Source organism: Sminthopsis crassicaudata, chromosome 5 (genome assembly GCF_048593235.1).
Source record: "Sminthopsis crassicaudata isolate SCR6 chromosome 5, ASM4859323v1, whole genome shotgun sequence".
Lineage (NCBI taxonomy): Eukaryota > Metazoa > Chordata > Mammalia > Dasyuromorphia > Dasyuridae > Sminthopsis > Sminthopsis crassicaudata.
This window is the reverse complement of record NC_133621.1, coordinates 255959277-255985246: the sequence shown is the minus strand read 5'-3', so window position 1 is coordinate 255985246 and position 25970 is coordinate 255959277. Positions and strand designations below refer to the sequence as shown.

At 33.6% G+C, this 25970-nt stretch overlaps 1 protein-coding gene across 2 annotated transcripts in view; it reads right to left on the bottom strand.

Moving 5' to 3' along the window:
- The window catches only part of PTPRQ (protein tyrosine phosphatase receptor type Q), a 246041-nt gene that overhangs the window by 52846 nt on the left and 167225 nt on the right, over positions 1–25970 (bottom strand). For both annotated transcript variants that reach the window (XM_074270859.1, XM_074270860.1), the window contains exons 33-35: positions 22471–22544; positions 6701–6800; positions 3072–3200 (exon numbers count right to left, since the gene is read on the bottom strand). In XM_074270859.1, coding sequence (XP_074126960.1) covers positions 3072–3200; positions 6701–6800; positions 22471–22544 — 303 coding nt within the window. The remainder of the gene's footprint in view (positions 1–3071; positions 3201–6700; positions 6801–22470; positions 22545–25970) is intronic.

Genomic DNA, 25970 nt, shown 5'->3' with positions numbered 1-25970 from the left:
TGTGATACCTAACAAATGTCTAACAAGTAGTTGGTGATATAAACATGGAAGGCTGGACTTGGATTCAAAAAGACCTGGATATTTAGCAATTGTGTGATTCTAGAAAAGCCATTTTTGACCTTTTGGAGCCACAATTCTTTGTAAAATGCAGATAACAATAGCTGCTACTTTGCAGAATTCTCATGAGGATCAAATGAGAAAATACATTTAAGTGCTTTGCAAACCTTATAGTACTCAATTAACATGAAGTAGGATTAGCAATAATAGCTGATATCTATTATCTCACTTGACTCTGTGTTACCACAGGTATTTTTATCTTCATTTTGTATTTGAAGAAACTGAGGTTTAAAGATCTAAAATGACTTACTTAAATGTTCAAGGGGACTATTTGTGTCTGGCCTGTGCACAGCATTCTGATCATCTGATCAATGGTCTGATCAGCCATAGCTGGACACATTCAACTCTAACATAGTGATGCCATTTTAGTCCTCTTCCAGAATGAAGGACAACAACCAACCAGGTGTAGAATCTGAACTAAAAAAAAAAAATTCCTGACTTGAAAACTATTCCTCTATGTATTTGCCACATAGCTCATCTTACTAAATCCCATTGATTCTATCTCTGAAATATCTGTCACATCTCTCCCATCTTCTTTGGGTTATACCAAATATATCATATTCTGCTTTGTTTTTCTCTAATCCTTTCTTCCTTTTTCTTATGAAAAGATCCCAGGTCTTTTCTTTCCTTTGCTCAAAAATTTTCAGTAGTTCTCTGATACTTACTGAATCAAGGTGACATTTAAATTATTCTACAATTTTAAAATACTATTTGTGTGTGTGTGTGTGTGTTACAGCTTTCTATTCCTCTTCACTTACTTATGCTCTACTAAAATGGACAACTATTTATGTATCCAGAACACACTCTGCAATTACCTACCTCCATATATTTGTTCATATTATTTCCCACAATGCCCTTTCCTCTTCTGTTTCAAAGGTTGATTTCTTTAAAGTTCAACTTAAATGTCATCACCTTCAATAAATATTCCTTGATTATTCTTTGACACCTAGCTGGTAACAGATTCTTGGCTTACTTTATCACAAAACATTAATTCAATTCTTAGATACATCTAAGAAGTTTTACTAATTTTTGACAGAAATGCCTTTTTCATTTGCAAATCACTTAGGTGCCTATTATTGATGCTACTCATCTAAAGACTCATTTTCTGAAATCTTAGCAGCTTGTGGTCTATCTAAATGTGAAGATTATCAGTAGTCTATCATATTAACCTACAGTAATTCATTAGATTATAAGTTTCTTGGGAACAATGACTGGTTTTTGCCTCTTTTTTGGATCTCCATTCCTTAGAGCAGTGGTAGCACTTAATACTCAATAATAAATGTATATTAATTGATTGTCGAGAAAGTTCAGCAACACTGTCAAATGAAAACTGCTTAAATGAGTTTCAATAGGAAATCCAGTAAAGCTCATTATGTTGCATGTGACTTATAATTTACAAATATATTACGTATGCAAATATGTATCTACTAAGGATAGAGAGACAATGTAGCATAGTGAATAGAGAACTAACTGTAAAATCTGGAGATCTGGGCTTCTGCCTCTTCTATCTACTAGCTATGTGATTTTGGGCCAATAATCTCTTGACTCTAGGCTATTCTTTAAAACAGTGTAGAAAAGGTATGGGTTTACACTGACAAAGGGAATTTCCTATAACAGTGAAATCAAAGGTCAAATCCTATACTTCTCTATTTGAATAAAAATAATAGAACCGTAAGCAATGAATGTTGAAAATCCAACAAATCAAATAAAAATATTAGACCAAAATAATCAAATATATTTCTAGAGCAATATTTAGAAATTACTTTTGCATAAAGTAAATTAAAATGGAAAAAGCCCTTTATGTGAATTATATATTCAGGTAAAATGATAATAATTAAATTATAGTTAAAAGAAAGTCAATTTATATCCAGTTCTCAAATGTTATGTTTGCAATTCAGACATAATAACAGTGAATAAAGTTCACTTTGTAGCAACTGAATCAATAGCTTGTCAGATGACGTTTTTTAATAGCATGTATCATATATATATGTATATATATATATATATATATTTATATCCTGGAAATATCTACACAAAGTCAACCTATAATTTACATACTGAGGAGCTTATGACAATCACAAATAATTCTCTTCTTTCCCTGTCCAAATTTTCCATGTCATCACCTTAGAGATCATAATAATTGTTTGTTTTTGTCTTATAAATTCTGTTCTCCCTGGAGGAATCATTTCCTAGACCAGCATTCCAGTACTTACCCAAAGGCATATTATTTCAGGTCTTAATGAGACCCTTTAACAATTTCTACCAAATCAGTAAAGATGCTGGTAACAATAAAGTGTTTAATTATGAAAACATTTTGACCCTTAGAATATATTCCTGGAGGAATAACAAGTTGTTATAAATAATTCTTTTTAATAATCACAAACTGTAGAATTTGCAGCAGCATATGAATTTTATTATTATTCATTTTATCTTTGTATTTTATCTCAAAATATTTAGCATCTTTTTATATAATTGCTAATCCATGTTTTAGGATTCTAATGAAATTAAATATAAAAAAGATTAAAGCACAATTTTTATGCTAAGGAATGATTCAAACAAAGACAGTCATTAGAAAAAACAATGAATTTTAGGTAATGATTATTAGGCCACATTAAGAATGTGGATGCTTTTGTACGTGACCAAGTATCAACTTCTTGACATTATCTGAAAATATTTATCAAGCAAAAGTTTTCTTAAAGTTTCTTTTCTAGCCGGGAACTATGTTTTATGATTTTTTAACCTAAAACATTACTGTAGTTTAAAAATAAGGAAGATTAAGTAATTCTCTGCACACTAGTGAGAAGTGTGTGGAAGAAGAAGGTCACCCTTTGAAAGATGATCTGAGTGACCTGTGTAAATAAGAGTACCACAAACACTTCCAACAAGCATAGGTCACAATGGGGTCATGGCTACAGATCCTTCAGACTACTGTTTTACCAAAGGAGTGTGCTTACCTAGTTAATCTCTCATCCTTCAGCTCCAGGTCTGCCACTGTGATAAACTGATCCAGCTTGAATTTGGTGTCAATAATTTCTGCATCCCGTGGAGAGTATGTGCCCCCCTCTTTCTGTTTCTGTCGAATTCTAGGACAAACAAGGTAGAAAATAGCTGAGCAAAGTAAGAAAACATCTTGGTAATTTTTTAGGGAATTTGTGACTTTAAGATGTCTAAGAAAATTAGAAAATAATGAAACTGATTAATTTAATTGTCTGATCCCTAAAGTCGGAGAAGGAAGTTTCAGTCTAATAAAAAGGAGACATAGGCAAACAAGTACACCAAAAATTTAAAAGAAAATTCTCTTCTAATCCTGCTATAGTCTATTTCCATTATCATGTCAATGACTTCTTTTGTCAAGTTTCAATATCAAGACTACCATAGCAAAAAGTATATAATAACCCTCATGAAAAGACCTGTCACACTTTTATATGTGCATTCTTTAGCACAGTGCTTAGCACATAATACGTCTTTAAATAATACCAGTTTATTTGATTATAAGAAAAAAATGACATATTTGCTCAGTCATCCTTAAAATAGTATTTCTGTGATTGTACATATTTTCTTGGGACATATGAAGACTCTGTATACATCCGGAGAAACTACTGATGAATATATATATGTATATAATAATAATAATTTTACATATATATGTATATTTGTATGAATACATACACACATAGAACTATGCATATGTATAGATAGATATGTGAATGTGAGGGAGGATTTTTGTATGTGTGCAGATAGATAGATAGATATAAGTACTTAAAAAAAAATATATATATATAAATATATACCTATTTATGTTTAATGATAACTATCTTGGGAAGAGAAGTAAAAAGGGGGGGGGAAAGAAATATGAATGTAATTTTGTTGTGTATTTGAAAGTGATAGCAACGTGTACATGTAAATTTGCAGTTCATGTACAATATTTTTTCATTGTAAGATGTTATGGAAATGTTTGTTTTACTCCTTAAATTATAAATTAAAAAGTCTAAAAATAATGCCAATAATTGATTGATGAAGTTATGGGGTCAGATCACTGTGATAAGTGGAGGAAGGTGTATGAGTCATGGGATTATAGATTTAGAACTTAAAGAAATTTTAGAGGCCATCATTTCTAACCCTCTCATTTTGAATATGAGTAATCTGAGGCACAGGTGAGGGACAGGGGCTCACCTAGCTAGTAATTATCTGAGGCATCCTTTGAATTCAGGTTTTCTGATCCTAAGTTCAATTCTCTCAACTACTATTCCATCCTGCCTCTGTGAGACAATTAACTTTACTCAGACACTCGTTTTTATCTATGACCATAAACTGTACTAATAATCTTAATCAATTGATGCACATATGTGTCCCATGGAGCATGTTGGCTTAAGAATGTGGATGTCTTAAGGCCTTGGCCTTAGAGTGGGAAGAGCCCCAGTTTGGGTTAAGAGGACCTAATCCAGACTTGATCACTTAGTATCTCCTTAGGTAATATCATCCTCCCTCCTGGGTCACAGGTTCATCATCTACAAAAGGAGTTTAGACTGTGGCTCTAAGGTCCCTTCTAGCTTTAGAACCCTGCTATGTGTTAATCATCATAAAAAGCGTGTAGGAACTATGAGAGCTTAAAATCATACTAAGACTTTTGGATCACTCAATATATGAAAAGTAGGAAAGGTACCATGTAGCTATGGAATCATCAAGAAGCTTTCAGTAGTGACACAAAAGGACTGAGAACACAAGAATGGTATGCCAAACAGCCAATGTGTGTTAAAGGTAGGACTTGAAGCAAAGTTTTTCTTATGCATATTTATACATCAACTAACAGCATTATCAACCTTACAGGGTATTGCCTCACAACTGGAAAAGATCTTAGAAGGAATCTCATCAAAAACCTCTCATTTTACAGCTGAGAAAATTGGGAACCCACAAAAGTCAAGTGCCCAAGGTCTAAGGTACCCAGAGTCAAGAAAACCTGAGTTTACAAAGCCAGCTTCAAGTGCATTATAGTTTTGTGACACTGGGAATAGAGTTAACCTCTATTTACTTTTGTCTCAACTGTGAAATAGGGATAACAATAACACCTACTTCACAAAGTTTTTGTGAGGATCAAATGAGATAATATTCATAAAAATGCTTAACATAGTGCCAGGAATATGGTAGGCTCTATAAATATGCTTACTCCTTTTCCCCTTCCCCAAAGGGGAAATATTAGTGTTTTGTTTTCATGTGTTATGTATGTTAGTGTCTAAAGTATGTTATTGAGATATATAGATAAGAGTGCAATGTGCATTAGAAAATTTAGAAAAACTTTAATGAACTTTTTTTTAATCTTACATTATCTCCTTTACCAAGAAAAGGGCAATTCATAAGAAAATAAGTTACTATTGAGGACTAAAAAACACCCTACAGAACTTTCAGGGTCAATCTAGATCTATTTCAATCTCTAATATGTTTTTTCTTAAATCACCAGTACTGTCTAAGTATAATGATAAAACATGTTCTTAAGGATTATTTTCAAAGAAAATCCAGGTATTTTCCCCTCACAAGTGCTTACACAAGGTAATTGCATCTTTCAACACCAAGATTTCAAACAAAATGACAATTGTTTGCTTAGCTTCATTTAACCAGAAAATTCAATTAGCTAGAGGCAGTAGGGTAAAGAGGACTCATTCTGGAGTTTTGTCTTTTATTCTCCTCATCACTGCTGCCCCAATATTTGCTACTTGTGTGATTGTAGGCAAGTCACTTGACCCATCTGTGACTGTTTTCTTATCTGTAAAATGGGGAGTAATGTTAGATTAAAGAAACTGCAGGGTTCCCTTCAGCTTTAAATCTATAGTTCTAGATGTATCAATGCAGAAAATTATTTTATAAGTATTCTGGCTAATAAAATTCTTTCTGGACTTGCCTTACTGTGCCTGTCTGGTATTCCACAATTTAGCAACTACAAATCTGGAAGAGATTATCAGATATGGAAGATGTAATTTTAATGGTTTGGGAAATACCAGATGAGAAAAACCACTTTTACAAATGCAGGTCAACACCTTTTCTTTAATTTATAATCTTAGAGAGAAATCTACAGTACTACCAAATGAAGTGACTTGCCCTCACACAATCAGTATAAATCTGAAAATGGACATGAATCTGAGCTCCAGAATAATTTTCCCTCCATTTGGTAATCCTCGTCTTCAGAAAATTATTAAAAGGGATCATTGAAGTTTCATATGTAAAATATTTAAGGAAAAAAAAAGCCAGACTTGAGAACATGAGAGACAAAAACGTATTTGGGAGAATTATCATCAGAAGTCAGACATATGAAAGGAATTCAGACTAGCTGCCATTATTTTCACTAAATAGAATATAGATACAGCAATAATATAATAGCAGCATCTATTCAAAATATAAGAGGCTTCTGTGGTCTGAGAAGAGAGCAATGAGACCAATATTCATTCAAACTGACATTCACTTCAATTCTTTCACCAGCATAATGTTTGCATGATTGCATCTGTATAAAACCTACTTAATCTAAAGGCGACGAGGCTCAAATAATGTGTACAGTCTTATAAATGCCAAAAATGTTATTATAAGCCCATCTTACCTTGCAAATGCAAAAATAGCAGCTACCAGGAGAATTATAGAGAGGATACACAAGGTAACAGAGAGAATTATTTCTACAGTTCTTTCTGACAGTCCTTCACCTGAAGAAAAAAAGAGGAAATATCAAAAATGAATATTTAAAGTTATTTAGATGTTTTTTGAAGTACAGGAAAAATAATTTATTAGTATTTAATTTCAGAGTTATGGAAAAGCTCTGTCTAATATATTAACTTTTGAAATAAGTAGTATAAACATTTTCACTAAGAAATCTAAGTCTTGCTTTGAATAGGATGAGAATACAAATATCATAATTATTATGGAAAGGGTTATTTGAATCTTTATACATAATATCCTATCATTGTAATTATGTATCTACTATATGATAGACATTTACATGTGGCTAGAATTATGCTTTTTTATGAATTATGGGAGGGGCAACAAGTTGAATTTGGAGTCATACTACTTTAGGATCTGTGTCATTTTGGGCAAGTCCCAAGCTTTTCCAGATTTAGTTTTTTTCATGAGATCAGTCATGAGATTGAGAAATAGAAAGGAGTGCAGAGGCAATCTGGCTCAATCCTCTCATTGCACAAATGAGGAAAATGAATGAATTTTCCAAGGTCACATAGTGATAAGCATCAAAGCTGAGATTTCAATTCAGACCCAAATGACTCATATACCAAATTCTCCATGGAATTCTAAATTCCCTTTCCACTTTAGATGTTATATATAATGAAAAGAAAATATATATAATTTGGAGTTAGAAGAAACTGTTCAAACATTTAGTATCTGACCACAGGTAATTTTTTAAGCTCTTTGAATTTTGTTTCTTCAGCTGTAAAATGAGAACACTATTTGTACTAACTACCTGGGTAGTTTGATGACATAATAAATAGAGTGCTGGATCTGGAGTAAGAAAGATCTGAGGTCAAATCCAGATCGAGACACTTACTAGATGTGTGGACTCTGGACAAATCACTTAACCTTGTTTGCCTTAGTTTCCTCATCTGTAAAAAGAGCTGGAAAAAGAAATTTCTTTGCCAATAAATCATGGAATCATGAAGAATTAGACATGACTGAACAGAAACAACCTACCTACCCAAACAAGATTACTATTAGGAAACTATTAAAAGGGTTATGATAAATATATTCTATTATAATATTTACATCAACATGTTACAATAATTGATTGATATTAATAAGTTACAATTATAATTCTGGGATGTGTCATTTTGTTGAAGCCTGTGGGCAGTCTTTCCACATGTAAGACTCCCAAGCCATTTCATAACTTAATAAGAGGTCATTCAAAGTAGCTGTGGCTGAAAGAGCCCATTACAGACAATCTGGTGATAAGAACCTAACTAGTTGGTTATAACGTCTTGCTAGTTCAGAAAATCAACTAGAACTTTCATTCTGTGAACACCTACAGTGGAACTTCAGGACTTTATGTAAAGTTTATTTAAAGTAAAACAAAAAGAAGATTAAAATCTGCAGATGACAATGGTAGAATCAATGTGCTTCCTTTATTCCCAATACTTATGTTTACAAAATAAATTTATTTGATGGGAAATAGCTTGGATCTCCCTTTTTTTTTGCTCCTTAGATTTTAAGGGAAAGAGGGTGATTAAAAGCTGTCATTTCATCAGTCAAACTTCCCCTAGAAACATAGGATGACAATAATAGCTTCATAGCAACTTGGAGCCTTGGAGGGATGCCTGGAATTCTGAGAGAGATTAAAGGATTCATCCAGGATCCAGAACTAGTATGTGTCAGAGGCAGGATATGAATGAGTGTGCTATCCACCATGCTAAGTGTTGTTCTTAATAAAAGCAGAAAAATATTTAGCTTTACAAATCACTCAACCTTTGCAATCTTCAGGCTGAAAAATGATTGATCTGATATTATTATTCATAAATAAAAGAGTTAAAGGTAAATTTCAATGCACTTCAAAACATGAATAATTTCTGCTTTCATATGGTATTTTCCACATTTCACTTTTCACAGGTCAACTGTTGTTTAGCTTAAACTTGGAAAGAGAAGTATCAAGATAAGTAGAAGAATACTGCTAGGGCAATCAATATTCCATAGATTTTCAGAATGTTTTCTATAGAAAGAAAGAAAATTGAAAGATTTTTAAATCCAGGATATTTTACTACTTTAAAAAAATTGTCATTAAAATTAAGGAAATCAGTTTTAAAGTATCTTTTAATTTTCTCACGGAACTTAGATCTTATGCCAAAACTAATCCTTATTCACTGATCTCTTTGCTTAAGCCACATACGTTTTTTACATGAGTAACAAGGTTGTAAGGAGGAACAAAAAGGGACATAGGGAAATTAATGTTATTTTCTTATCAGTAATACTGAGCTTACCCTGGAAAAATAATTCTTTGCATATATCTCTAGAGCCTTGGAGTATAAAAAAGTTATACTCTCATAAATTGTCTTCTAACAAAGACTAATTCTGGTGCAATATCCTATTGAGAATGGAAAACTTTCAAGAACAAACTGTGAAAAAGGCTATATGCTTGCCATTATAGAACCAATTTAGAGAAGTTTATAAATGTCTACTAATAGAGTAGCTTTAGGGCAATAAACTTTGAGAGTATAGCACCTCTTGAAGATCATCACTTTGTCTCCTACTAGTAGATCAAGACTTCTCTTGAAGTTGTTAAATGGAGCTCTGATTTCCTTTTCTGGAGGAAATGCCTCATGATTTATAAAATATTCATGAAAATATAACCCTTGCTTTGGACTAGAAGATATGCTTAGATCTGAGTAGGCTAGGACAAGAAAACAAGGAAAGGCAAAAAGAGTACAAAGAAATTTTATAATAGGATAATAATCTGAAAAAAATAGAAAGTTAATAAAGTAGGAGACAGGAAACATGAAAGAAAATTTCAGTAAAATGTATCAGGCTTTCTTGGGTTTTCATGTCCCTTTCAGATTCAAGAACCATACTGGATCAAATGCCAATTGTAATTTGCCAGTAGGTTTCCTGTTTCTCATTAAGCACACATAAAGACTTCTCAGTATTAGGAAAATATTTAAAACAAGGGGTGTTATGGCAAAAGAAAACAATCACAGAGTATCCCCGCCATAGGGGATAAGATTTCCTCTTGTTCAGATTTAATGAGAGTACTGTAAAGTACAGAAGTATCTGTCTGGTTTTCCAATCACAGAGAGCTCTATTTCTAGGCCCTGAAACCAAAACAACACATAAGAAGAACAACTATAAAATTAAGTGCCTAATAAAGATTCCAAATAAAAATTTCATTTGGGACAGATCTTAGGAGAAAAAAGAGAAAAAAAATCTATGATTTGGGCTTCCTCTTAGAATAGAAAAATAAACTTCAAATATCTATTTGGGATTTGAAATAGTCCTAAGAATTGGGTAATTATTTAACTTCATTAGTAGATAATGAAAGAATTTTTTTAGCTAAGAATCAGTGATCAGTAAAGGGTTAATTGATAAGCTCATTTCACTCATTGCAAGTACTGTTTCCTACTCAGAATTTAATTAATTAGGCATCATTCAATTCAATATGATCTTGGACGTTGGAATATTAGGGAATATTTGGTGACCTTGAAAAAGCTTCAATAGAGTAGCATGGGTGAAAATCTGATTGTAGAGGAGTGATAAAGAATGGAAAGAAGGAAGAATATATTCTCTCTAGAGGTTTGGCCAGTGATTTGCAAATAAAAAAGAGGGGATGGCAGATATGGAGGGGTTAATTTGCAGGATTGGCAGAATGGAGAGAAAAGTTTTTCTGTTTGTGTTTTGTTTTTGTTTTTAGGATAGCAGAGATATGAACATTTTTATGCTGTTAGGATCTACTAGAGTTTAAAGAATTGGATCTTAAGTGACCTTAATAGGGAGCAAAGCATATAGAAAGAAAGAAAATCACCGAATCTCAGAATTTGAGATTATCAATGGCCATCTAGTCCAACCCAGATATCAAAGAATCTTCACTATAATCTACCCAATGAGTGATAATCATCCAACCTCTGCTTGAAGATTTCTCAGATAGGGGACCTCAACACCCTTCCCCAATTCAAGAAAGCCCATCCCACTTTTAGCTAATTCTTATTGTTATTCGTTGTCTCTGACTTCTGGACTAAATTGTCTTTTTTGCAGTTTTTCTAACTATTGTTCTTGATTTTGCCTTCTGGAGCTAAATGGGACAAATCTTGTGGTATCCTGATCTAGATAGACAGATCACATCTAAAGTACTGTGTTCCTTCTGGAGTACATTTTAGGAAGGTATTGGCAAAATGAAGGGTGACAGGTTTTTGGGAGAGAGGCAATGAGCCAGAGACAAAGAGAAAGAGACACACTCAGAAAAAGAGAGAGAGAAATACACGCAAAGAGACACAGAGACAGATATAGAGATAGTTCATTTTATATATATGTGTGTGTGTGTGTGTGTGTGTGTGTGTGTGTGTGTGTGTATTAGCTCCATACATTGTAGAAACCACAATAAATCAAAAAATAAGACCCTCTGTCCTGAATCAATATAGAAGCAAATCAGTGGAGCAGTTTCCAGTCCCAGCTCAGAAAGCAAACTCTGGGAAATCAGGTTGTCTAATGAAAAGAGCAGACAAAGCTACCCTCCTGCAATCACGAGGGGCCCCTGTGCACAAAGACAATGTTCAGAGCCCCTTTTACCTCAGGAGCAGAGTTCAACCATAGAAGTAAAAAAGAGGAAATTACAAAAGAAAAGGAAAAAATGAGCAAGAAATAGAAAAGAACCTTGACCATTGAAAGATACTATGGTGATAGGGCAGATCAAAACTCATACTCAGATGAGGAAAGAATATCAATAGAAGAAATCTCAACAAGTGATATAAATTGGTCTCAAGCCCAAAGAGGCTTCTTGGAAATACTCATAAAAGACTTTAAAAGGCAAATGAGAGGTAAAACAAAAAATAAGAAAAGAAATGAGAAGTATGTATGAGAGAGTCAACAGTTTGGAAAAGGAAGGAAAAAATTGTCTGAAGAAAAGAAGTTCAAAAGTATAATTAACCAAATGGAAAAAGAACTGGAGGGTGGAGCCAAGATGGTGGAAAAGACATGCTTCATTCTAAGCTCCTCTTATTCCCTCACTATTAATTACCAAATTCAGCCTCAGAAATAGTACTTGACTAGTAAAATCCATGAATACTGGGAATACAACAAATTACTAGCTGAAGATAATCTGGAAGATCACCAGAAAAAAGTTTGTCCTGATTGGTGGAGAGCAGGCCAGTGCAGGCAGGAAGGAAGATCCAGAGGCTAGCACATAAGCAGACTGGGGCAGGGGTGGTCTCCACAAGAGTGGAGATTTAGCAGGGAGGACTCTACCACAGATTGGCTGTTCTGCTTTTGTTGCAAAGCAGTAGATCAGCAGAGAAGTTATAAAAAGGCCAAAGATAGAGTTTACTCCAAAAAACTCCAGAATCTAACAGGATCTGGCTAAACCCACCCAACACCAGAAGTGATACAGGACAGACCATGACAGAGCTGTGCAGCCGCACTTGGGCTTTTGCCAGGGCAGTCACACTTCTGCACACCAAAGGAGCTCTGCCTGGTGTAACCATAAATTTGCACAACAGAAGGGCTCTGCCCAGGGCAATAGAACTTCTGTAGCAGCCAGACTTCCCAGGGAAGAGATTCTTCTGGTGCTGGGCTCTTTCTAGGGCAGCCTCTGATCCCCACAGCAGGGTTCTACCCAGAGCAGTGACACTTTTGCTGCTCAGCCACTAGTCCCAGGGCTGTTGCTAATCCACACATCAGGGCTCTTCCCAGAGCACTTCTGCAGCTTGGCAGTGCTTCCCAGGGCAGAGACACTTTTGGTGTGGAGCTCTTCCCAGGGCATTTCTGCAGCTTAGCCACTCTTAGCAGCCCATTTGCAGGACAGCTACTGTCCATATATCTATCTCTGTTCTGCAGAGGAAGCTGGTAACCCCCTTGCCCTGAAGGCATACCCTAAGGGTTTTTTAAAAATGAGTAAAAAAGACAAGCATACTAGCATACTAAGCATCAATAGCTTTTATACTGAAAGAGAGCAGATATTTAACCCCAAGGAGACTAATAGCAGACCATCTCCAGACAAAACCCCAAAGGGGAATGTAACCTGATACCCATCACACAAGGCTCTCCTAGAAGAAATTATTAAAAAACCTTAAAAGAGAGCCAGAATAAAATGGGGAAAGGAAAGAAAAGCTATGCAAGAGTACAGAAAAGGCATATAACTTGCTTAAAGAAAAATTTGATAATGTGGGAAAAGAAAACAACTTTCTTAAAAGTGAATTGGAAAAGGTAAAGAACTCCCAGGAAGGTAGGATTGTGAATTAGAAAACATAAAGAAGTCCCAGGAAAGCAGGATTTGTGAATTGGAAAAAGATCAAATTAAAAACCCCAAATCAAATACTAAACTTGAAGTTCTAAAGTTAAAAGGAGAAATTAATAAAATTGAGAGTTAAAGAAAATCTATTAAATTAATAAATAAAACCAAGAGTTGGTTTTATGAAAAAGCCAATAAAATAGATAAACCTTTGGTAAATCAGATTAAAAAAAGGAAAGAGAAAAATCAAATTGTTAGTCTAAAAATTGAAAAAGGAGAACTTTCCACCAATGAAGAGGAAATTAGAACAATAATTAGGAGTTACTTTGCCCAATTCTATTAATTAATTCAATAGTTTTTTTTTTTACTTTTAATTTCATTAATATCTTCTTTTATTTTTAGAATTTCAAATTTAGTATTAGATCGTTGGAGAAAACAAAATGGAGACAGAAAGGATTACAGAAAGAAATACACTTTCTTCTTAGCAGTTCATGGAACTATACAAAAATTGACCATATATTAGGACATAAAAACTTCAAATTCAAATGCAGAAAGGCAGAAATAGTAAATGCATCCTTTTAAGGCTATGATGAAATGAAAATTGCATTTATTAAAAAGCCAGGGGAAAATAGATCAAAAATAATAATTGGAAACTAAATAATCTCATACTAAAGAATAATTGAGTGAAACAGCAAGTCATAGACATAATTAATTACTTCACCCAAGAAAATAACAATAATGAGACATCATAGCAAAATGTGTGGGATGCAGCCAAAGTGGTAATAAGGGGAAATTTTATATCTCTAGAGGCCTGCATGCATAAAATAGAAAACGAGAAAATCAATAAATTAGGCTTGCAACTAAAAATGCTAGAAAAGTAACAAATTAAAAACCCCCAGTCAAACACTAATTCTAAAAATAATTCTAAAAATAAAAGGAAAGATTAATAAAAGTGAAAGTAAAAAAAAAAACAAAAAACTATTGAATTAACTAAAAGTTGGTTCTATAGGGAAAAAAAAACAAAAAAATAGGTAAACCCTTTAAATCTCATTTAAAAAAGAAAAGAGGAAAATCAAATTGTTAGTCTTAAAAATGAAAAAGGAGAACTCACCAATTATAAGAGGAAATTGGAGCAATAATTGGGAGTTAACTTTTCCCAACTTTATGCCAATAAATTTGATAACTTAAATGAAATGGAAGAAGACCTTCAAAAATATAACTTGCTCAGATAAACAGAGGAAGAAGTATATTGGTTAAACAGTCCCATCTTAGAAAAAGAAAGAGAACAAGCTATTAATCAACTCCTTAAGAAAAAAATCCCTATGACCAGATGGATTTACATGTGAATTCTACCAAACATTTAAAGAACAATTAACTCCAATGCCATATAAACTATTTGAAAAAATAGGGATTGAAGGAGTCCTACCAAATTCCTTTTATGACACAGACATGGTACTGATACCTAAACCAGATAGGTTGAAAACAGAGAAAGAAAATTATAGACCAATCTCCCTAATGAATATTGATGCTAAAATATTAAATAAAATATTAGCAAAAAGAAAATCATCCCCAGGATAATACACTATGACCAAGTGGGATTTATACCACGAATGCAGGACTGGTTGAATATTAGGAAAACTATTAGCATAATTGACTATATCAATAACCAAATTAACAAAAACCATATGGTCATCTCAATAGAGGCAGAAAAAGCATTTGACAAAATCTAACATCCATTCCTACTAAAAACTTGAGAGTATAGGAATAAATGGACTATTCCTTAAAATAAGCAGGAGCATATATTTAAAACCATCAGTAAACATCATATGTAATGAGGATAAACTGGAACCATTCTCAATAAGATCAAAAGTGAAACAAGGTTGCTCACTATCACCATTACGATTCAATATTGTATTAGAAATGCTAACTTCAGCAATAAGAGTTGAGAAAAAGATTAAAGAAATTAGAGTAGGTAATAAGGGAACCAAATTATCACTCTTTGTTGATGATATAATGGTATACTTAGAAAACTCCAGAGATTCTACTAAAAAGCTATTAGAAATAATCCACAAATTTAGCAAAGTTGCAGGATACAAAATAAACCCACATAACTAACAAAATCCAACAGTTCGAGTTACAAAGAGAAATTCCATTTAAAGTAACTATAGATAGTATAAAATATTTGGGAATCTATCTGACAAGGGAAAGTCAGGAACTATATGAGCAATACTACAAAACACTTTCCACACAAATAAAGCCAGATCTAATCAATTGGAAAAATATTAATCACTCTTGAATAGGTTGAGCAAATGTAATAAAGATGATAATACTACCTAAACTATTCTATTTATTTAGTGGCACACCAATCAGACTCCCAAAAAATTATTTTAACAACATAGAAAAAATAATAAGAAAACTCATCTGGAAGAACAAAAGGTCAAGAATTTCAAGGGAACTAATGAGAAAAAAAAATCAAATGAAGGTGGCCTACCTGTATCAGATCTAAAATTATATTACAAAGCAGTGCTTACCAAAACCATTTGGTATTGGCTAAGAAATAGACTAGTTGATCAGTAGAATAGGTTAGGTTCACAGGACAAAATAGTCAATAACTTTAATAATCTAGTGTTTGACAAACCCAACGACCCCAGCTTTTGGGATAAAAATTCACTGTTTGAAAAAAAACTGCTGGGAAAATTGGAAATGAGTATAGCAGAAACTAGGCATTGACCCATACATAACACCATACAGCAAGATAAGGTCAAAATGGATTCATGACCTAAGCATAAAGAAAGAGATTATAAATAAATTAGAAGAACATAGAATAGTTTATCTCTCAGACCTATGGAGAAGGAAGGAATTTATGACCAAAGGAGAACTAGAGATCATTATTGATAACAAAATAGAAAAATTTAATGGTATCAAATTGAAAAGCTTTTGTACAAATAAAATTAATGCAGACAAAATTAGAAGGGAAGTAACAAACTGGGAAAACATTTTTACAATTAAAGGTTCTGATAAAGGCCTCATTTCCAAAGTATAGAGAGAACTGACTCTATAAGAAATCAAGCCATTCTCCAATTGATAAATGGCCAAAGGATATGAACAGACAATTTTCAGATAATGAAATTGAAATGATTTCTACTCATATGAAAGGGTGTTCCAAATCACTATTGATCAGAGAAATTCAAATTAAGACAACTCTGAGATACCACTACACACATGTCAGATTGGCTAGGATGACAGGAAAAGATAATGCTGAATGTTGGAGGGGATGTGGGAAAACTGTGACACTGATACATTATTGATGGAATTGTGAATACATTCAGCCATTCTGGAGAGCGATTTGGAATTATGCTCAAAAAGTTCTCAAACTGGGCATACCCTTTGATCCAACAGTGTTACTACTAGGCTTATATCCCAACGAGATCTTAAAGAAGGGAAAGGGACCTGTATGTGCAAAAAATTTTGTGGCAGCCCTCTTTGTGGTGGCCAGAAACTGGAAACTACATGGATGGCCATCAATTGGAGATTGGCTAAATAAATTGTGGTATATGAATATCATGGAATATCATTGTTCTATAAGAAATAACCAACAGGATAATTTCAGAAAGGCCTGGAGAGACTTACATGAACTGATGCTGAGTGAAATAAGAATATTGTTGCAAAGCTCCAGAACTAAAATTTCAAGGAAAAAATACTTCAAGCTGCCAGATCGAAATAAATAAATATATAAATAAGTATCAAGGAGCAACAGTCAGAATTACCCAGGTTCTGGCAGTTTCTAGAATAAAGAATTAGAAGGCCTAAAATACCATCCACAAGGCAAAGGACCTGAGATTACAACCAAGAATGAACTACCCAGCAAGATTCAGCATCATCTTTCAGGGAATGTGATAGAGCTTCAATGAAGTAAGAGATTTTCAATCATTTGTATTGAAAAAAAAAAAACATAACAAAATAGAAAATTTAATCTACAAACACTAAAGGACTCAAAAGAAGCATAGAAAGATAAATAGGGAGATATATAGATAGATAGATAGATAGATAGATAGATAGATAGATAGATATATCTATCTATATCTATATATATATATATATATATATATATACACACACACATATATATATGTATATATATATATATATATATATATGTATATATATATATATATATATATTTATATATGTATATATGTATGGATTTATATGATTAATTTAAAGGTTAAATTGTTTATATCCTAATGTTGAGGTTGCAAAAGAGAACCCCAAAAGTTTGGGGTCATAGACTGGCTTTGCAAGGTTTCTCGAAAAAATTTGCATACTTGAAACCATTTTCTGGTCAAGGGGCAAAATTTTATTGTAATTATAATGGCATCACAAGTAGATTAAATTCCAAAAGAATTTAGCAAAATCCTGAGAGGAAACCCCTTTATCCAGCTTTCTATCATTGATATGCTAATTCTATGGTCCAGAGGAGTGGCCTCCAGAATTTGGTTATCACTTATCAGATGACAAGATCATCAGTCATCAATGAATTGAGGAGTGGTCTATTCAGAATCAGACAGATTGTTGTTCTTAGATTAAGAGGTCCCTGAGGCAGACTCCCAAACTAGAAGATTTAGGATTTTCTAACATTGTTAGAACAGAAGCACTCCTAAAATCAGTGGTCACAAAATGATATTACATCATTTTTGCCTCTCAAGCTCATTTGCGACAAAGGGATGGAGATCTTATCTCCTGGAACTGCTTCATGCTGATAAGGCTCATAGAGCAGTCCTTGCCTAGTAGGGCATATGACTTGAAGATGGCATCAGCATTCAGAGGGATGCTGGGTGTTAGGATCAGGGTGAACAAATAGAAGCTCATGGCTTGGAGCCTAGAGAAATCAAATCTCACAAATAGGTTAAAATGCAGGGACCAAATGTGAGCAAAAAATAATAATAATAATTAAAAATGGAGTTAGCATAAGGGTTAGTGGAGACAATAGCCAGAAACCCCTCCCAGAGGAAAGCTGGAGGGGGAGATGAAGCTATCATAAATGCCTCTTATCCAAACAGTTTTTGCTAGGATAAATACCTTAGAATGTTTTTCCCCAAATCCCTGCTTTTGTCTCCTTGAAAGGGCAAGGGCAGTATCTGGAGCAGTGGCATTATACACAGTGAAAGGTGCACTCAGATGACCTGGGGTGCAAGTACCACATCAGGTCAACATTAAAGTAGAATGGAAAACTTATTTTACAAAAAAAAAAGTACATCCCTTAGGTCCACAGATGGTACCTGAGGTCAAGTTTTGTAATAGCTTCTAGTTAGTTGTCCCCAAAGATGATTATAATTACATGACATTATATCAGTCAGAATGTTAGTTCTCAGGAGGTTATGAAGAAGCTTTAAGGAAAGTGGTGTAGAAGCATTATCAGTGAATTTGCCAGAATAATTTTGGAATTGATATCCTACAATTATTATGTGGGTAAATATCCTTTCTGGGAAGAAAACAGGAGATAGTCAGGTTAAAGTTATTCCCTTGGGAGGAGTAGCTAGAACAAATCCAGGGTGGTGGTAGTGCCATTTGAGACTAATGTCAGGTCACATATGTAGGTTGTCCTGAGGATACTGATGACAACCCAACAATCTTGAATGCCCCACTGCCCAAGGAATTCCTTACCCTGACTAAAGACTCAGGAATTGTCTCCCCACTGGTAGGACCCCACAGAGCAACACCAAGAGAGATGAAGAGAAAATACTAAGAACAAAGTTCTCATTCTTGGTGTGTTGTTAAAGGTACACCTGGAAAAAGTGGAAAATAACAAGAAAGAAAGCTAATTTTAGTGCCTCATATACCTTTTGAGTTATTTGAGAAGTGAAGGCTGGGCCAGTCACTCAGAAAAGAGCTGAGCAGACCAAAAGAAGTTCCCATTGGCTGGTCTCTGGTTATAAGCTGGCTTGAGGGTGTTTGAAATCACCCAGAAGGAGAAAGAGTGTGTCCCCTTTCTTTAGCAAAAGGTTTGCTCCTGGGAGCTACAAAAGTGTGTAGGAGTTGGGGAACTTAGGAAGTAAAGATGCCATGCTCAAGGGCAAACAGGTAGTAGCAAAGGCAGCTGAATCTGCAAGCCTATTTCGTTTGCATTTTTAATAGAATTTTTTGCATCCAAAGTTCCCTTTCTTTCCATATATGTCTATGAACGTGCAAAATATGAAAAGTATATTTGGAATCATTATAGATGTTCACTCTTATTTCTTTTTCCAATTATAAAATTCTGAGGGCAAAACTGCTCTGAATCTGCTGGGGGTGGGGTGGAGTGGCGAGGATTAGAACCTCCAGTGGTTCTAGGGAGGGCTTAGAGGCTTCTTTAATTAGAAGGGCTGTGGCTCCAAGGAAAGAGACCTCCAGGGCCTGACCCCCTCTTCTATAAATGTACAGTGTAAAAGGCTTTAGGTAGGGTTAAGGCTGGGGCAAGAGATTAGTTTAGTTTTCAGGGACTTAAAAACCTTGGCCTGATCAGGCCTTGTCAGTGATAATCAAATTTGAAGACCACTCCTCAATTCATTGCTGACTGATGATGTGGTTACTGATAATCTGGTCAATAATAACCAAATTCCTGAGACCAGTCCTCTGAGTCATAGAATTAGCATGTCAGTGATAGAAAACTGGATAAATAGGTCTCCTCCCTTTTAGGACTTAGCTAATTTCTTTTGGAATTCAGCCCACTTGTAATGGCTACAATTAAAATAAACTGTGTCCCTTGACTAGGGAATGGGTTCAAGCCTGCAAATTCTTTTGAGACACCTTGTGACACAAGTCTGTGACCCCAAAGTTTTGGGGTCCCCTTCCCAACTAATCCCACTAAGATTGGGAAAACAATATCTATAACTCTTGAGAACTGAATCTGTCACTGGGGCAGACAGAAGGGGGGGCATCACGTGGACTAAAGATATGGTTCTTAATGAACTCTTATGTGATGATATCAAAGAAAAAGACATTAAGGAATGGAAAAAGACCTGTACTTGAAAAAGAAGGAAGCAGGGATGGGGGCGGGGGTGTAAAATGAGATAATTAGCTCATGGAAAGAGGTTCAAAAGACATATAATTGAGGGGAAAAAGGGAGGGTGATGAGCATTGTCTGAAGTTTGATCCCATAAGTTTTGGTTTTAAGAGGTAATAACTTAATAATTCAGTTGGGTATAGAAATTTATCTAACCCTATAAATAAGAAGAAGGAAAAAGAAGAAAGGGAGTAGCAGGATTGAAAGGAGGGCAGAAACACTAGGGTAAAGGGTAAGAGAAGGGGGGAAGTGGTGATAGGAGATAAGACAGTGATTGGGTAAAAAAAAAAAAAGGCCAAGGACAGAGTAGAAAGAGAACAAAAGCATATATATATATATATATATATATATATATATATATATATATATATATATACGATGAACTCTCCCAAAAAACAGAAGTGAATAGCAAAGTAGATTAAAAAAAAAACAGAATCCTACAATATGTTGTTTACAAGAAACAAATTTGACACAGAGATTCACATACAGAGAAAATGTAAAAGACTGGAACAGAATTTACTATGCTTCAGCTTAAGTTAAACAAAACAGGGGTGGAAAAGTCTGATCTCAGATAAAGCAAAAGTAATAATAGATCTAATTAAAAGAGACAAGGAGAGAGTCCATCTTGATAAAGGATACCATAAACATATGCATCAAGTGGTAGAGCACACAAATTCTTAGAGAATATATTAAGCCAGTTGCAGAAAGAAATAGACAGCAAAACTATATTAGTGAGGGACCTCAACCTTTCCTTCTCAGAATCAGAGAAAGCTAACCACAAAATAAATAAGAAATTTTTTAAAAATTAAAAAAAAACCTTTTGATTAATTTGATTTTAAAAAAAAGAAAGGAAAAAAAATTACCAGCATCAAAAATAACAAAGATGAATTTACCACCATGAAAAAGAAATTAAAGCAATAATTAGCTATTTTGCCCAACTGCAAAGTCTGACAATCTAACCAAAATGGGTAATATAGGTTTAAAAATTGATTTAAAAAAAATCTGTGCAGATCATATTGCCAGATTAACAGAAAAGGAAATAAATTACTTAAATTGTCCCATTTTTAAAAAATAAATAAATTAAAGGAGGGAAAAGGACCCATATGTGCAAAAATGTTTATAGCAGCTTTTTTAATGGTAATAAAGAATTGGAAAACCAGTAGATGTCCATCAATTAGGGAATGGCAGAATAAGTTATGGGTATATGAAAATAATGGAATATTGTTGTTCTATAAAAATCATGAACAAGTTAATTTTAGAAAGGCCTGGAAAGGTTTACATGAACTGATGCTGAATGAAAAAAGCAGAACCAGGAAAAGAACAGCAAGGATGGGCAATGATCAACTATGAAAAACTTGGTTCTTTTTAGTGGTTATATGATTCAATGCAATCCAAATAGACTTTGGACAGAAAATACCATTCTGCATTCAGAAAAAGAACTAAGGAGATTGAATGTAAATCAACACATTCTATGTTCACTTCTTTTTTGTGCTTGTTAAAATCTCTTCCATGATTTTTCCCTTTTGCTCTGATTTTTCTCTCCCAACATGAGTATTAAAATAAATAAATTCATTAAGAAAAAAATAAAGAAGAAAAAAAGATAGGGACTGGATGTATGGTTTCTTTGATATGTAATAGAGCTCCTAGGTGAGGAAATTTTCTGTCCTGATGCATGTCTCTGCAATGTATCATTTTAGTTTTAGTAGGGAATTGAGTGGATTGAGTGACTTGTGCTGAGTCACACACCAGGATATGTCAGACACAAATCTGGGGTATGAGGCCATCTCAGTTTTCACTAGATTACATCACATTGCATCTTACCAAGTTTTGGAAAGTAATTTGAACGTAGATGCCCTTTTTGTAAAATACAGATGCCTTAATGAATTTTATCACTAGGGTTGCTAAAAAATGAAAGCTTGAAATCCCCATGAAGTGCGAGAAAATATTTTTTTTTCTTCAAAGGAATAGTAAAATTAGAACAAAATATAGCACAGTGCATTTCTAAGTAAGTGGTGATTTATTGTGAAAATAATTTCAGACTTTCAAATATCTAGAAGTTGACTAATCAGTCAATAAATATTCTCTTCAATCATATTTAACTCTTCAACATTTTAATATTTAACTTTACTTTCTAAGACCAAATATCAATTAAAATGACAAACTCAGAATTCAAGAGACACATGTAACTTCTTGTTTTTTCATTTCCAATATTCTTTAAAGAAGAAATTTAGTGGTAAAGGCATTATTTTGTTGACTAGTCTAATTTTATACCATAAGTTAAAACTGGTAGTAAGCTAACATATCACAATGAAATTTTTGGATTTTCTAGTAAATGGATATATGTTTAACTTTTATAGTTATATCATATGACTTGCTTGATCTTTAGAATTTTAAACTTTCTTACCTAATGTCTTTACTGGGTCAGAATAATCAGAGTCAGTAAATTGTCCCATGATATTTGTTGCTCTAAACTTAAATCTGTAAGAAAAAATGAAAGTTGAATATGAACATTTCACATCACAGAGATATTATAACAGACATTCATTTAATTGTAAAAATGAGCACCATATTTTTTATTTGCAAGCAAATACATTTATAACTTTAAATTTTAAAAGCCAAACATTAGTAAGTCAAGAATGTGCCATCAGTACCTAGAAAATGAACCCTAGAAATAATGGGGAAACAATTTTTTAAATGTAGTCAAAAATAAAACCTTCCTGCTAAATCAGAGAACTTAATTATTTCAGGTGTCTCCATGTCATCCTAACCCCCTATCCAATACCTTCAATCTACTCTGTAACTACAAAGAATGTACCTTAAAAATCCAATTAGTTTCTGAGCTCTGCATGATCTAAAAATCTTATAAATAGGGCAAAATGTGAAACTAATCTAACAAATTTAGGATACTTTGTTCTAATTCTAACTTTACCACTAGATTTCATAAGATAAAAAAATGGGATGAATTACAAATGCTGATCAATGCACTGACCAATCATGACTTCAGAAGACTGATCCTAAATCTTACCTCTGGTCCTAATAAACTGGAGGTGAAGCATGAAATATACCAGAATGAGAATAAGAGATTTATCTGTGGAAATGGAACCTTTTTAAGACAGACTAATGTTTTGTTTTGTTTCAGTATGCTTATCTGTTTCAAGAGATGACTTATTTTTGGTGGTTGTGTTTTTTTTTTTTTTTTTTGAGAAGGTAAAGGGGAGTTTTGGGGGTTGCAAGTGAGTAGGGATAAGATATAGAAAAAAGAAAAAAGGAAGAGAAATAAAAATAAAGGAAGTAAGGGAAAGAGGGAGGGAGAAAAGGAGGGAGAGAGGAAAAGAGGGAGAGAAAAAGGAAGGAAGGAAGGAAGGAGAGAGAGGGGGAGAGGGAAGGAGGAAGGAAAGAAGAGAGGAAGGGAGGAGAGAGAGAGAAGGAAAAGAAGGAGGGAGGGGGGAAATAAAGAAAAGGAAAGGAAAGAATGAAAAGAAAGAAAGCAAAAGGAAGAGAAAAAGGAAAAGGCACCAATGAAACAGTTAAAAACAAAAGAAAGTACAGTGAAATTCAAAAAGGGACATAGGCAAGAGGCACAATTTTGTTATTATAATAAAATACACTGAAGAAATTCAATGTACAATAGTTCATAATTTCATGTACCATCTCTTTCTTTTTAAAAAAATCTTCTTTGTATCTTAAAATGTTCATGTTTGTTAAGTTGACAAAATGAACAATAACTTTATGCCTATAAGTAAATCTTTTAACTTTGGTGGATCACAATTTCCTATACCATATAATGAAATGGTTTTATTTAGAGACATCTAAGTTCCCTGCAAAGCTTTTACATTGTACTGTTATTCTAGGTTCACTGTGTTCCCAGTTTTCTCTTCATGTGGCATATACAATAAAATCAATGAATCTGGTTTGCATGTTTGCAGTTGAATTTCTGCTATTCTTCTCATCTGAAGGAGGAAATTATAAATAAAAATTGAAAGAATGGTATCTGAATGAAAGCATGGCAGAAAAGAATGCTGAGACTCATGGAAATATATCAAATACCTAACATTGACTTATTTTCAAATACTGTAGGCAAAATAAGCAGTTTGAAAATGAAAAATTGATTCACATGTTAAGTTTATTGATAATTATGAAATAGAAAAATGACCATGGTAATAATTTTGGTTATCATTTTCTTAATATCAATTTCAACTTTTCTTTTTTGTTTAAATAGATAAAGGTTACAAATTGGTGGTAAGATGGAATGATAATTTCCGAGATGACTTTAGCCTTTCTCTTGACATTGGACGGCAATGACTCTGGAAGAGAGAGGGAGTTTCTACTCCACTCATATCTAATTCATGTGCAAGTTTAGATATCCCTTCATGATGTCATTGGACCTCGTCAAGAAGGAAGGACAAACAATAACAACAGAGAAGGGGGGAAACAAGTTGAAGCTAAGTTTTTAATTTCCATTGTATTATTACTCTATCCTACATAGAAAGTTTAATGTGTTTTTTAAAAATGACTTGTTCAATTATGGTATAGGAAAATGGAAAATTGAGATAATGATCTAAAATATTAAAGATCTTTGGAAATCATTTGGTCAAGATGAGGTAAGTGAGAATTAGAGAGGCAAAGTTACTTGCCCAAGTTCACTTAGATTATGACTATAAATAAATCACTTTACATCTCTGGTGCTCAGTTTCTTTATCAGTAAAAGAAACTGGTTGTACTTAACTACCTCTAAGTCTCTTTCTAAGATGTGACATTATATCACAATATAAAAATAGGAAATGCATAAATAAGCTACATGTAGGAGCCAAACATATTGAGTTTATTGTACATGACATGGCAAAAAGAAGCAGGTAATTCAGCAGGCCTAGATCTCTAATATCTTAAATCTTGATTAAATAGATAAAAATTATAAATTGGTGGTAAGATGGAATGATAATTTCCTAGATGACTTTAGCCTTTGTCTTGATATTGGATGGCAAGAAAGGAACATTGACAGATCTTAACAAATTGGAAAGACTTTGAGCATAGGCTCTGTGGCAATATCTGTCTGTCATCTCAGGACTAGCTTAGGAAAATTCCAAGAATCTCACACCCAGGAGAATGGCCCCTGGGGAATAATTATTTTTGGCTATAGAAAGAAACCCATAGACATGGTTTCTTAAGGTGTGGAGAGGTTGAGGCTGTCATTGGAGTATCGGTTGTCCACATAAATGGAATCAGCTTCTGAATTATTGATCCTTAATGTTTTAGATCATTATCTCAATTTTCCACTTTCCTGTACCATAATTGAACAAGTCATTTTAAAAAACACATTAAACTCTCTATGTAGGATAGAGTAATAATACAATGGAAATTTAAAACTTAGCTTCAAATTGTTTCCCCCTCCCCTACACTATTGTTATTGTTTGTCCTTGGAAGAAGTGTTTATTAATACTGAGAGAAATTCACTGAAAATCAATAACAAAAAAGCCATTTTATTAATTAATATCAGCTAAAGCAATCAGTAAGCACTTATTAAAGCTTACTATGTGCTATGTATTGTGCTAATTACTATAGAACCACAAAAAACAAAAACGGAACAAAAATCCATAACATCAAAAAAATCCTTGTCTTTAAGGTGCTTATATTCTAATTGTAGAGGGAACAGGTAAATAAACAGATGCATATAAGATATATAGACAATAGAGGGAGGTTAATTTGAAAAAGAATGGCATTAGAAACTGGGATGTGTGTAGGGGACAGGATAAGCCCTCTGATTTGGAAGCTAGTTTAGGATCAGTCACTCTCCTTTGCATTTGCTGCTTTAATGCAATGTGCCCTTCCCAGTATAAGCTCATCACTTCTAATCTCACCACTGTGCTGTTCCCTCGAATCTTGATGGACTCCATCACTCTCACCCAC